A 13454-nucleotide genomic window follows, 5' to 3' on the forward strand; every position below is an offset into this window, starting at 1 on the left:
CTCTCATACCGTTCTCCCCTGTTATCAGTGGGGATATTTTTAGTTGCAAATAATGGAAAATTAAACTGGCCCTAAGGAAACTGGCTTAAATAATAATGCGGATTTACTGGCTCACATAACTGAAAAGTCTAGAGGCAGGGCAAGTGCAGGGTTGGTCCATTCAGGAACTCAAAAGTGTCATCAAAGAACAGGTTTCTTTATATCACAGCAATTTGGCATCCACATTTCAAGTTCCTCCTTTTTAGCTTCTCATGATTGTAGGATGACTACCAGCCCCAGTAGGAGTTACATTCTTCCTGGTTTATAACCACCGGGTAAGGTCATTTATCCACTCCTAAGCCAAAGACTGTGGCTAGAGTAATGAAATATGTTTATGGCCTTGTGCCAATTTAGGGCTCCTCTCTAAAGCTGGAGGCATCAAAACAAAACTCTGGATAAGTTTAGAAAGGAGAAAGGGGATATTGACGCTCAGTAAGCTACCAATAAATATCCAATGCACTCCTTCACTCAAAATGCTCCAGCCATACCAGACTTTTTCTTGTTCCTCATATACATTAAACTCTTTCCTGTCTCAAGGCTTTTGCTGTTCCCTTGCCTGAAACATCATCCTCTTCCCTCCCCCACCACTTTACCCCCAATGTAATGAAGTCATCTATGATAATGTCATCACATCCTCTACTTTTTCTTCATATCACTTATAACAGTTTTAACTTATTTGATCTGTGTGATGGTTTTATATGTAACTCCTCCATTGGACTATAACTCAAAGAAGCAGGAACATGTTTCATTTTCTTCATACCTGTACCCTAAGTGCCATATAGTACCCGGCACACAGAGCCACTCAAAAGTTGAATGAATGAATGAATGGTGCTAATGAGATTAACATATAGTGAATGCTTATTGGTTATTCATATCATCATAAAAATGCATGCCACTGGTCACAAGTCAAAGAAACAATATTTTGAATGGGTTAGAACAAATTCATTCATTGCATTTATTGAAATCATAACTCAAAGTTTATAAATCTGTATTTAAAACATTTCATTTATCTTTATACAAAAAAACCCACCCAACTTTTCTGGTATTATTTCATAAAACTAGTTTTATATAATACAATAAACTATATCAATCATACCTTCTTTAAACTGCATATTTCAGATTCTTGTTTTTTATTTAAAGTTGAAAGTCTTTTGTTTAACTGTATTGCTTCTTGTACTGTAACATGAAAGACACTTAGGAAAACATTATATTCATTGTACATTTTAAGGAAATATTACTAACATGGACAAGGAAAATAGCCTCAATGAAATATATATAATTATTACTGAATTTAATAATATTAATTAAACTGCCATTTACTATTACCAGTATCAGATAAGTTCAATTTATTCATTATAAATAAGTCCATTTAAACATTTCCTCTTAAATATGTTAAGTTTAAATAAGATAGCACCTACCATTTTGCTCTAACTTTTCATGATTCTCTTTTACTAGTCCAAATTGACCTGTTATTGTAGCATAGTATTTCTCAATTTCATTCAGTTGCTTCTGATGATCTTCTTTAGCCAGAAAATGTAACTGGACTTTTTGTTCCTATTTTGAAGAGTTATTTTAAATGTTATACATATATAACACATACATACATATATATATATATACACACATATTTATTAAACATACATAACAATTTATTGTTTTTAATAACTGTTGTTATTAACATAAGTATGTCATGAAAAAGTACTCTCTGAGTACACCTTAGAGAGGAAATATTAGTTAGGTTCTAAATCTAGGTAAAATTAAAGCATTTTTTTTTCCTGTAACAAAATAGTCACTTAAAGTTATATTTTCCTTGTTAATAATTTCTTTTTCAAAATCAATTGGTTGTTTTATTTACTGAAAAGTTAATTAGTCCAGTACAGCACTAAGCAAAGTGAGGATAATATTATTAAAGCAATACTCCTGATTATTTAGGAAACAATTTTTTTCTCTAAATGCTGGCATAATGTACATTATCAAAACTCAGATAAATTTTCTGAGATTAATATTAATGAATATAGCACCTTCTCACTGCATTAAAAACTGGAACAATGAGAACAATATCTATCAGTGATAGGGAGACAGTATAGTATAGCAGAAAGTTTACTTAAGCTAGGAGACACAGTTGGTAAAAATTAGACCCTATATATAATATAATATGGGCCTTCACTGCTTTCAGCTAAAGGAGCTTGTTTTACCATACTTAGAAAAATGACTTAAAATTTTTAGAAGAAATATTATGTTAACAGAATCAATAACACTCTTTGAAAGTTTTTATTCTGGCATTAGCAGAATCATTGATTTCACAACTTTCATTCATTTCTGCCACACGTTTCAGTTCCTACTGAGAGAGGATAAACAAAGAACAGTGTAGCCCATCAATAGTCACTCAGTAATTACTTTCTGAATGAACTGTTGTCTCACAGAGTTCTGACAGTGGCAATTTGTTACATTTGCCTGGACAGCATCTATTTCCCTTACCCAAAAGTAACACATTTTCAAGTATTTCCTTGAAATATTTCTTCATTGCAATCTAGTAGACCAAATTCAGGGGTCCTATTCTCCCCTAGTCAAGTATAGGGCATATTACTCCAAATAAACCAATTGATTTCTACATTCTTGGAATTTGAATCTTGAGCAAAAAAGACTATAAAGCTAAAGAAGTTCAGTAGTGATCCTATCCAGACTGATATGAGACCTCCTCCGTCCTGGGTTCCTACATCCTGCTTCTCAAACCCCGGAATTAACCTAGTCCCTGTTCATTTTCAAAACTATTCTTGACTCTCTGATTGATTGCAAGTGTCTCCACTAAATTTCCTTTTGCATAAGTTAACCAGAGCCATTTTGTACTGCTTAACACCAAAGTACAGGCAGTATAGTAGAGTGGTCAAAAGCTATTCTGCCTATGTTTAAATCTTGCCTCTGTAATTTAGTTGCTGTGTGACCTCAGGAAAATTATCTACCCTGTCTTTAAAATAGAGATTATACCAGTATCTCCCTCATAGGGTTGTTGTGAAGATAAGACAAATTAATGCCTACAGAGCACTAAGAACAGAGCCTATCACATACCAAGTACAATATAATGTTTTGTTATTACTATTCCTTAAATGATAAAAGTGCCTTCAATAGCCTAATTTTTATTTGGACTAAGAATAGCCCTCTCTAATATTAATAAGGAACACACATCATACTTTAAGTTGTACCTAACTATATTAACTTGGCAAATCTGGTGAAAATCTTAACTTTTTCAAAGATTTTTTTAAACAATTTTAAGCAAAGTGGTAATAAGTACACTGGCAATGGTTATGAAAGATGAGTTAAATTTTTCTCATGCACTTCTATGGGCTTTTCAAATTCACTACTTAGTCATTTGAATTAAGCATGCAGCAGTTATAAATTCAAACAAGCTGACAAGTGCACTTACTCCTGAGATCTTATGCTTACCTGGGTAGTCACTATTATCAATAACTAAACAATGAACAATAATGACCCATATTCTGTTCCTCTCAAATACCACTTAATTCTCTAGAGAATTATACTCCTTTCAGGAGATGTGTAGAAACCGAATACAATTTCACTAAAAATTGATCTAAAGACATTTTTTTCAATTCAATGAATTCTTTCAATTTTTCAAGTCAAATCAATTTTTAGATAGCCTTTATGAGAATACCATCTACTACATATTAATACACATTAATACTGTTAATGTCTGCAAAGGTTAACTAATCCCGGGAAGTAAAAATGCAGCAAAGATCAAAGTGAGTTCATAGGTGTTCTCTACATACATAGAGCTCTGTACACATTAGATTAGTTTGTAACATACTCTATCCCAACATCCTTTGCTTGAAGCCAAAGTTGAATTAAAATGCAGTTTCATTTGTTTGCATGATACAATTCTGATTTTCAAATACATTAGTCTATACAATGGCCATGATAAATGCTATAAAGACGTTTAAATCACAATGGGTACCTACAGCTCATTAGCTCATACAGGCCTATATGTGGCTGTTCACATATAAACCTACTTGGCTGCCCTGATTTAGTTTTGATAATGAGATGAAGAGGGCAGCTTGCCACTAACTGCATGACTGTCAGCAAATAGTTTAAATTCTTTGGGAAGCAACAACAAAAAGCAGATTGGTAACACCTGCCTGAGAAAGCTAAGAACATTATAAAGAATAATACAACTAAATTGATGGTGTTATTATAACTTTAACATTACATACTATAGCATAATAAAGATTATTTTATTGCAATGACTAAGAAATGGCTAAGTATGTAGTGTTTTTGTTCTTTTTACCTGTCTGAATTGGGTCAAGTTATTTTCTCTTTTATACACTTTTACTACTAAATGCAAAGACTGTCAACAAGAAAATAATATCAGGATTGCCTGCTTTCCAAATACATACGTACCTCATTTTAAACAATTTTAATCTTTGAAAATCAAGATTAGAGAAAGACAGCACATGCATAATTACAAGTGTGTGTGGTCTAAAAGTTTATTTAAAAGCCTCTTAAGGCATTTAAAATAAGAATAATTTTAAAATAACATTTACACCCAACTTTTCAGAACTATACTTACTAATAAAAGCCATAGCTGCTCATTTCCCTCATTTCTTATTTCCTTATAGAGACTGATTTGAAAACTTCTGGAGATAAAATTAATTTCCCTTAAAACAATTAGTTTGTTATAAGTAAATTGTAGAGAAAAAGATTCAAAACCCCAAAACAAACTTCATATATTCCTCATTTCTATTTTTGCAACTTACCTTTTAATTTCTTCAATATAAACCCAAAATAAATCAATGGATTATAAAACTCACTTTTTAAAAACCCATGGCATCTTTCTTAGGATATTGATACTTTCACCTTTTTAGTCACAACATTAGGTATATACTACTTAAAAAAACTAAAGTTACATATTTTATGTGTACAGATGTATATAATTATTATAATCATGAAGATTACTTCCAGACAAGTCTTTAGTCTAAAAATATTCTACTCTGAAAGAAAATATGTGGTAATTCCAAATCTCATCAAAACCTTCAATACTGAAAAATTGTTTTAATTTAATAAAGACAAAATAAATTATTCTTATAAGTCTTTTCTTTAAAGGAAAGTGATATACAAAAAAGAAACTATAACTAAGAGATGGTTGGATAAATTTTTATTTTGTTCATTAAGCTCTATTGGCAACTCAGTTACACAACATAGTCACCTATACAGTAATTATGGGAACAAAGCAGGAAAGATTTTCATCAATGACCAAATCAATTAATTTGATGTTCTATAGTTTATTTTTATCATATTTAGTTGCATTTGTTTTATTGGTAATGATCAATGTGATCATTTGTTCAAGAGAAAATTTGGGTACTTTTAGAGCTAGATGAATCTTTCCATTCATAATTGTGTTAATTTATCTAGAGACATACCACCTCTACATGAAAATCACCTTATTGAATTCCCACAAGACAGAAATTTACTAGTAGTTAAGAGCTTGCCTATAGGAAATCATGAACTTGTTTAAAAGTGTCTTAATACTATTTTTAAAATTATTTCTTTTGGGACACTTATCAATTGCTCCCCAAAGTCCTGCCTTGGCACAAGTGACCATCTTGTTTCATGTCTTGCACATAGTCAAATAATATCAATATAAAAGGATAATGTGCTGATTTGAATAAAATTAACTGGATTACTGAATACTGTTTAGTACTTTGAATAAAGAAAAGGTCACCTGAATTATATAAGAATAATGTAAAAAGAATAATGTAAGAATGTTTAGAAAAAGGTTTATTTTTAACTTTTAAATCCATCATCTAAAATATACATAATATTCTGCCAAAATTGGCATGAAATATTGTATATCTATCAATATATAAAATTATTTTAATGTAAAGTGATTTATTTAATGCTTTGAACTGTCAGAAAAAATATAACTATAATTCAAATTTTAGTAGGTTCTTAAGAGTCTTAAATTCACATTAACAAAATGTTCAAAAGTGACCAAAAACTATCAAAAGTATATTGCATGTTTCCATGTTTTTTTAAGATTATAAGTATCTGTTTGATGAAATTTTAAAGTGGAATAAAATAAAACACATTTTATGTTGCCTTTGATCTTTAACTTGTAGCCTTATCTCCCAGGTCAGAGGGTACATTATTCAATTTCACTATATTTTGTGTAAAACCACTGTAGCGTTGAAGATGACTTTCAGTACAAATGTCATGGTACTTAAAGCTAAACCAGAATCTAGTTTTTCAGCTCCTTAATTAAAATCATAGTTTAAAATAGTCTGACAATATTATCTGTAGCCTTTCCAGTTGAACAGTGACAGAATTTTCACATCTTTTATTCAATCAAGCTTAGCAATCTTTCTATGGCTCTTTTATTTTCTAACACACCAAAACATTTCAAGAAGCAAAATACTTACTTTATATTTTTGTATTTAACGTCATAAGGAATGATCTCTCATTTCTTACTTCTCATAGATATAATACATAAACCTTACTCAAAAATTATTTTTACTTGCCTTACAGTCTGCTCCAAAGAAGGAAGAACGAAATAGCATAAACCCACCCAAGAAGCCCTCTAAAGATATAAGTGGATATGGGAGAATTTTGCTCAATCAAAAATACAGAGAAAAAAATTCTTCTGAATCGAACAGGGATAGAAAGATAGAATATCAAAGTAAATATTTCATAAAATGTTATGCTGTAAAAATGTAAATATTAATTTTAATATACTGCAGAAGAGGAATGCACAACAAATTAACACTTGTTGAATGATAAGGGATGAGTACCATATCCCAAGTGTAGTATTCAAATGCTACTTCATATTATTTCAAATTTTCAGGCTAAAAGTAATAACTATGTGTTTACACAAATACCTAGAAAAGATATCATTAAAGTAAGGGGTTTCAGAATTCTGTTGTTTTCACTTCTTTGTTGTTCAATTTTCATATAAGACCTCTACCAATAATTTGGGAACTGTGTTAAATTTATTTTATAACATGTAAACACTATCTGGAAATAAATTTGTAAAATAAATTCATTTAAGCTATATCTGAAATTGTAATTCAGTCCTTTAAAGGGGATATTAATATCCAGTTTCAACATTTTTTTACAATAAATGTCACATTAATATTGACAAAAATACTGTGCACATTATGCACTAATCTGGGGTGGGTGTATATTTTGAAATTTCCTTACCATTTCACTCACTTTCTTCTGTAAAGAATATTTAGAAACCTTGAAAACAATAAGGGGAAAAAAAGTCTCATGAAAACTTTTTAGTTATTTGTTATAAATTCCTTGTGATATTAAAATTATATGTTATATAATGTGACGTGTATCTTATATGCAATTTTTTCCAGTGACACTTTTTCAAAATGTTACTTACCATAACTTTATTCTTTATAACAAAAACAATACATTTATTTATTTATTCAACACATATTTATGGAGCACCTACTATATGCCAGCCATTTTCCTAGGATCCTGGGATACAACAATGAACAAAGTCCCTGCCCCGTAACAAGCTTTCTGTCTAGTGGGGGTGGTGGTAGACAGACAATTAAATATAAGTAAAAAGTAAAGAACAAAGTCCCTGCCCCGTAACAAGCTTTCTGTCTAGTGGGGGTGGTGGTAGACAGACAATTAAATATAAGTAAAAAGTAAAGAAGTTATGAAGAAAAATAAAGCAAGAAGGACAGCAAGAAAAGTCTAGGAGAGTCTGCTACTTAATATTAGCTCTTCGTTGAAAAAATTTTGATAAAATAGATAAGCATAGGGGAAAAACATTGTCTTAAACCATCTCACAACCCAGAAATAACAATCATTAATACCGTGGTACTTCCAGATATTTTTCTATGTATTTATACTTTAAAAGAGAGTCAGTAGGGGGTAGAAAAATAATACATGTACTATTTTGTAACCTATTTTTACTTAATATATAGCAAACACTTTTATATTACAAATTAATCTACAACACAAGTTTTTAATGGCTACACAGTATTCCACTGTTTAACTTTATACCATAGTTTATCAAATCACTCTCATTTTTGTAGATTTACCGAGTTTTCAGTTCTGTGAAAGAATTCTGAAATAAACATGCTGTACCAAGAAAACTCTGTAGTTATTCATTTTAGCAGAATAAATTCCAAGAAGCAGGACTCCTAAGATTTGTTCATTTTTATAGACTTAACAATTGTTATTACACACATAGTCCTCCAGAATGGTGGACCAAGTTAAACTCCAACTAGCCATGTATGAGTGCTTATTTACTTAAACCCACCTAATATTTGCTAAAATTTAAGCAAAAGTTCTTTAAATTACTTCACATTTCCTGTGAAATAAATTTTTAGCATACTGCCTTGAACTAATAATTTTATTTCATTTTGGTGGAATGAGTTATATGTGATTCATTTCTTCAACAAATACTGAATGCTTACTATAAGTAAAGCACTAATGTAGACATTGGGGGTATAGTATTGGACCAAAAAATCCTGTCCAGCTTAAATTCTGGGGAATGTAGATAATTAGCAATATAAATAAGTTAAAATATATAGCTCTATTAGATATTGATAAGTGCTAAGGAAAAATAATAAATCAGGGAAGGGGATTACACAGGATGGCCAGGAAAGTCCTTTCTGAGAGGGCAACTTTTGAGTAAGACTCAACAGAAAGTAAGGAAGAGTATTCCAGCAAGTGCAAAGCCCCTAAGGTGGGCAAATGTCTTGTGTGTTCAAAGAACAGCAAAGAAGCCAATGTGGCTGGAAGATTTAGTAAGCAAGGGGAAGAACAGCAAAAGATGAGTTCACAGAAGAGTAGGAGAGGAGGTAGGGCCAAATCACTGTAGGTCTTGGGGTACATAATAATGGTTTACTCTGAATGAGACAGGAAGCCACGGAAGAGACCCAAGCACAAATGTGACAGAGCCTCACTTACTCCTTGAAAGGATCACTCTGACTGTTATATTAAAACTGAAGGAGAACAGAAGTGGAAGCAGGAAGAACATTTCATATAACTACTGCAATTGAGATGAAAGAGGATGATGAAAGAGGACTAGGGTGTTAGTAGTAGATGTAGTGAGAAGTGGTCAGATTCTGGATATACTCTGAGGGAAAAGCTGAAAAAAATCTGCAACAGGAAGAAGGGAGTTGTAATTAACAAAAACAGAAAAGACAAATAAGTTAGTTAGCTTTCAGGGCGAGATTTTAGGAACTAAGTTTTGGACACGTCAAGTTTGAGATGTCCTTTAGACATCCAATAGTCAATCCAGGCTGGAGTTGGGGCTGGAGATATACATTTGGAAGCCCTCTGCATGTAGACCCCATTTTAAAGAAATGAGACTAGATGAGATCAGAGTATTTTTAAGGCATACAGACAAAAGCAAAGTAAAAAGGTAGAGGTCATCTAGAAAAATAAGAGGAAAAAAAAAAAGACTGGCCTTGGGACTCAGACTGGAATCATACCTCCAGCTTTCCAGAATCTCCAGCTTGCAGACAACAGATCATGGCACTTCTCTGTCTCCATAATTGTGTGATTGTGTGAGCCAATTCTTCATAATCAATCAATCACCCTCTTTCTTTCTTTCTCTCTCTATATATACAGGTTCTGTTTCGCTGGTGAACCTTCACTAATACAGCTACCATTAGCCAAAGATAAAACTGATAAACATAGAGCAAATTTACCAAATTCTTTCAGGTCACTGTTCTTCAAACATCAATATCTCTGCATTTTATTCTTTCTGAACCATGATTCACAGCTCTATTTTATCAACACCTCTAGAGCACTTTCCAACTTAAAAAACTATCATGTAGCTGCATTCCTATGTCAAATAAGTCAAATTTGAAAGTAACATAACTAGATTGACATGAAATCTTTTTACAGATGTTCTATATAATGATTATTCATTCTGAAATCACATAAAACTGGTTTATAATACCAGGTATAGGCAGCTTTCTAATACTGGAACAAAACTATACTAACACTAATTAGTGTATTAACAACAGAAAGCAATTTGAAAGATAAAGCACAAATGTTTTCCTAGTTATAGCTATCCTTCACTTTTTGGAAAATTTTATGAAAAGTTTACTGTAAAGTACATTTGTTTAGAGCAAATCTATTTTCCCATTAAATTAATGGGATTTATGTTACTTGGGAATAAAGTCCTTTAAGTACTGTGCTAAAAATATTTAACCCCTCACCTTCCTGAACAACTCAGTCCCAAGTTCATTAGGTGGGGAAGAGGTGAAGGGGTAGTGGTGGCAGCATTCCAGAACAGGGTATCAGGACTGAATGGGGAGTCAAAAGCTGAGTAGGGTGCTTAGTAGGCAGTGCTGAAAAAGGGCAACCCAGGTATCAGAGTTGAAGCAGGGAGAAGAGGGCATCCACATTAGGAAGGAGTAGCAGAATGGAGGCCTGATCACATACAGGGTAATTTATCAAATAAGTAAATATATTAAGAATAAAGAAAGTCATATTTCTTGCTGTAACAGTAAAGAAATATATAAATATGGAAGGGAAATAAATTAAAATTAACCTTATGGTTTTGGATTGGAAATGGAAGTAATGTGAATTCATGGTTTTTGACATATATAGATTGATAGAGAAACAAACATAATTATAAATGTGTGTTTATATATTTGTGTGTATATAAATACATACATAGATTCCCTAGCTCTGTCTACTAAGAAGGTCTGAGACCAATGACACCCCAATAGCAGTGAGTGTAACAATGCCCAGATCTGGGTGACTACATTCCATTTTCCACTAAAAGGAACCAAGGCAATGTGAAGAAATGCTGTATTCCAGGGCAAGGTTACATAAACTACAAGGTGATCCTGGAACATTTTGTTTTTACCTGAGAGCAGGAAAATGCTGAAAGAATGATAAAGTCATGTCCAAAAGACTAAAAAATCAGTCTGAATGGACTCCTACTGGCCAAACTAATGATCATGTGAGGATCAAAATAAATAATGATAGTCACAGATTTTTATCCATTGAATAAAATAAGAAACTACGGTTCTAAACTGATATAAATAAATGAATATATTAAATGTTTGGAGAGAAACAGAACATTTCTATTCAAAGTACCTGCTTATAAAATACTCTGATTAGAAAGGGGAAAAGAGTAACTTTCCAGTGGAGAAACTTGTCAGATACCACCTAAATCAAATGTTCAAAGTGAACATCACCAATAATAAGACAAACTGAAATCATCAGCTATCTGATAGAATTCAATTATAGGAATAAGGCCTTATTTCTGTAATATTCTTGCCAAAAATGCATAAACTATCTCTATTCATGAGGAAATATCCAAACGGAAACTGAGGGAGATTGGCACAACTGTGTAAATCAACTATTTTTCAATTAAAAAAAAAAACAAACAGAAATTGAGGGACATTCTACAAAATAACTAAACTGTGATCTTCAAGAGTTTCAAAGGCATTAAAATCATACAAAGACTGGGGAACTGTTCCAGACTGAAAGAGATCAAAGAGACATGACAACTAAATGCAACAGAAGATTCTAAACTGGATCCTTTTGCTAGGACAATTGGTGAAACCTGAATGGGGCATGAGAATTAATTTACAATTATATATCAGTGTTAACTTCCTGATTTTATGGTTGTGTTATGGTTTTGTAGGACAATGTCCTTGATTATAGGAGAGATATTACAGTATTTGGGGTGACAGGGCATCAGATTGGCATATTACTTTTATTTTATTTTATTTTTTAAAAAATATTTATTTGTTTATTTGGCTGCATCGGGTCTTAGTTGTGGCATGTGGGATCTTCACTGCAGCATGTGGGATCTTTTAGTTGCAGCATGTGAAGTCTTAGTTGCTGCATGTGGGATCTAGTTCCCTGACGAGGGATCAAACCCGGGCCTCCTACATTGGGAGCACAGAGTCTTAGCCACTGGACCACCAGGGAAGTCCCTGGCGTATTACTTTTAAATCATCCAGGAAAATAGTTCTCTGTAACGTATTTCTAACATCTCTGTAAGTTTATGATTCTCCAAACTACAAAATTTCCAAATATCTAAGAATTCCTTGTGGATAAATGCGCACAGTCAAAGCTCTAGGAATTTAGTTCCCTTGTATCACTGTGGTTAGGTAAGGCCTAATAAGATAAAGATTCAATAGTAGAAATAACACATTATGTATTAAATATGCCTTCAGTTCTGTGAGAGGAATTAATGTCTTAATTTATAAATTCAGTAAGTTTAAAATGAAGTGAAGTAGGGGCTTCCCTGGTGGCGCAGTGGTTGAGAGTCCGCCTGCCGATGCAGGGGACATGGGTTCGTGCCCCGGTCCGGGAAGATCCCACATGCCCGTGGGCCATGGTTGCTGAGCTTGCACGTCTGGAGCCTGTGCTCCGCAACGGGAGAGGCCACAACAGTGAGAGCCCCACGTACCGCAAAAAAAAAATTAAGTGAAGTAGAGAATATAATACGTTATTGCTTCACAAAATGGTCTTGTTTGGGAAATGCTGATGTATTTCAATTTCCTCATTTTACCTAAAGGAAAATCGAGGTTCAAGAAGACAAAGGCTTACCACAGGATCATGTATAATAGTAAGGCTTTAATAGGCAGAAATAATTTATTTAAAATCTACAGGACACTCAGCAAAATTTAGCCCTTAGGCATACTGTTTACATAAACAAAGTTTAATTTGTCAGGTAACTAAGATATAAGCAGGTTGCCCTGCTCTAACTAATCCCTTTATTATTAGTTTTTAATATGTATATATTTTTAAATTTTTATTTATTTATTATTTTTGGCTGTGTTGGGTCTTTGCTGCTGCACGCGGGCTTTCTCTAGTTGTGGTGAGCGGGGGCTACTCTTCCTTGTGGTGTGCGGGCTTCTCATTGTGGTGGCTTCTCTTGTTGCAGAGCACGGGCTCTAGGCGTGCGAGCTTCAGTAGCTGTGGCTCGCAGGCTCTACAGCGCAAGCTCAGTAGTTGTGACGCACGGGCTTAGTTGCTCCACGGCATGTGGGATCTTCCCGGACCAGGGCACAAACCCGTGTCCCCTGCACTGGCAGGCAGATTCTTAACCACTGCGCCACCAGGGAAGCCCTAACTAATCCTTTTAAAATCAAGTAACAAGGTACCATTTTAGATAGAAGTTAAACACATTCAAAGAATCCATTAAAAGAAAAATAATTCAGCTTTTGGTGTGTTGTGGTTTTGTGTCTGTTTGTTTCATTTTAGAATTCAGTAGGTAGAGTGGCTTGGCTATGAGCTTTTCAAGAAAAGGCATTATCTGATTTCTTATTCCTGCACATGGTAGGCACAACCTCATGAAAGGAAAAAAAGTAGCAACCTAAGTAAAGGAGGGAGGGAGGTTGCTACATGATGGCTAAGAGGCTGTGAACTTTCTTTGCCTAATGGATTTATATCAGATCCAT

At 33.2% G+C, this 13454-nt stretch overlaps 1 protein-coding gene across 6 annotated transcripts in view; it reads right to left on the reverse strand.

Moving 5' to 3' along the window:
* The window catches only part of CCDC73 (coiled-coil domain containing 73), a 105318-nt gene that overhangs the window by 54482 nt on the left and 37382 nt on the right, over positions 1 to 13454 (reverse strand). For all 6 annotated transcript variants that reach the window (XM_029208523.1, XM_029208522.1, XM_029208526.1 and 3 more), the window contains 3 exons: positions 7246 to 7284; positions 1458 to 1593; positions 1136 to 1215 (listed from right to left, as the gene is read on the reverse strand). In XM_029208523.1, the coding sequence (XP_029064356.1) occupies positions 1136 to 1215; positions 1458 to 1593; positions 7246 to 7284 (255 nt within the window). The remainder of the gene's footprint in view (positions 1 to 1135; positions 1216 to 1457; positions 1594 to 7245; positions 7285 to 13454) is intronic.

Source organism: Monodon monoceros, unplaced genomic scaffold, assembly GCF_005190385.1.
Source record: "Monodon monoceros isolate NGI ecotype Baffin Bay Population unplaced genomic scaffold, NGI_Narwhal_1 Super_Scaffold_7, whole genome shotgun sequence".
Taxonomy (NCBI): Eukaryota; Metazoa; Chordata; class Mammalia; order Artiodactyla; family Monodontidae; genus Monodon; species Monodon monoceros.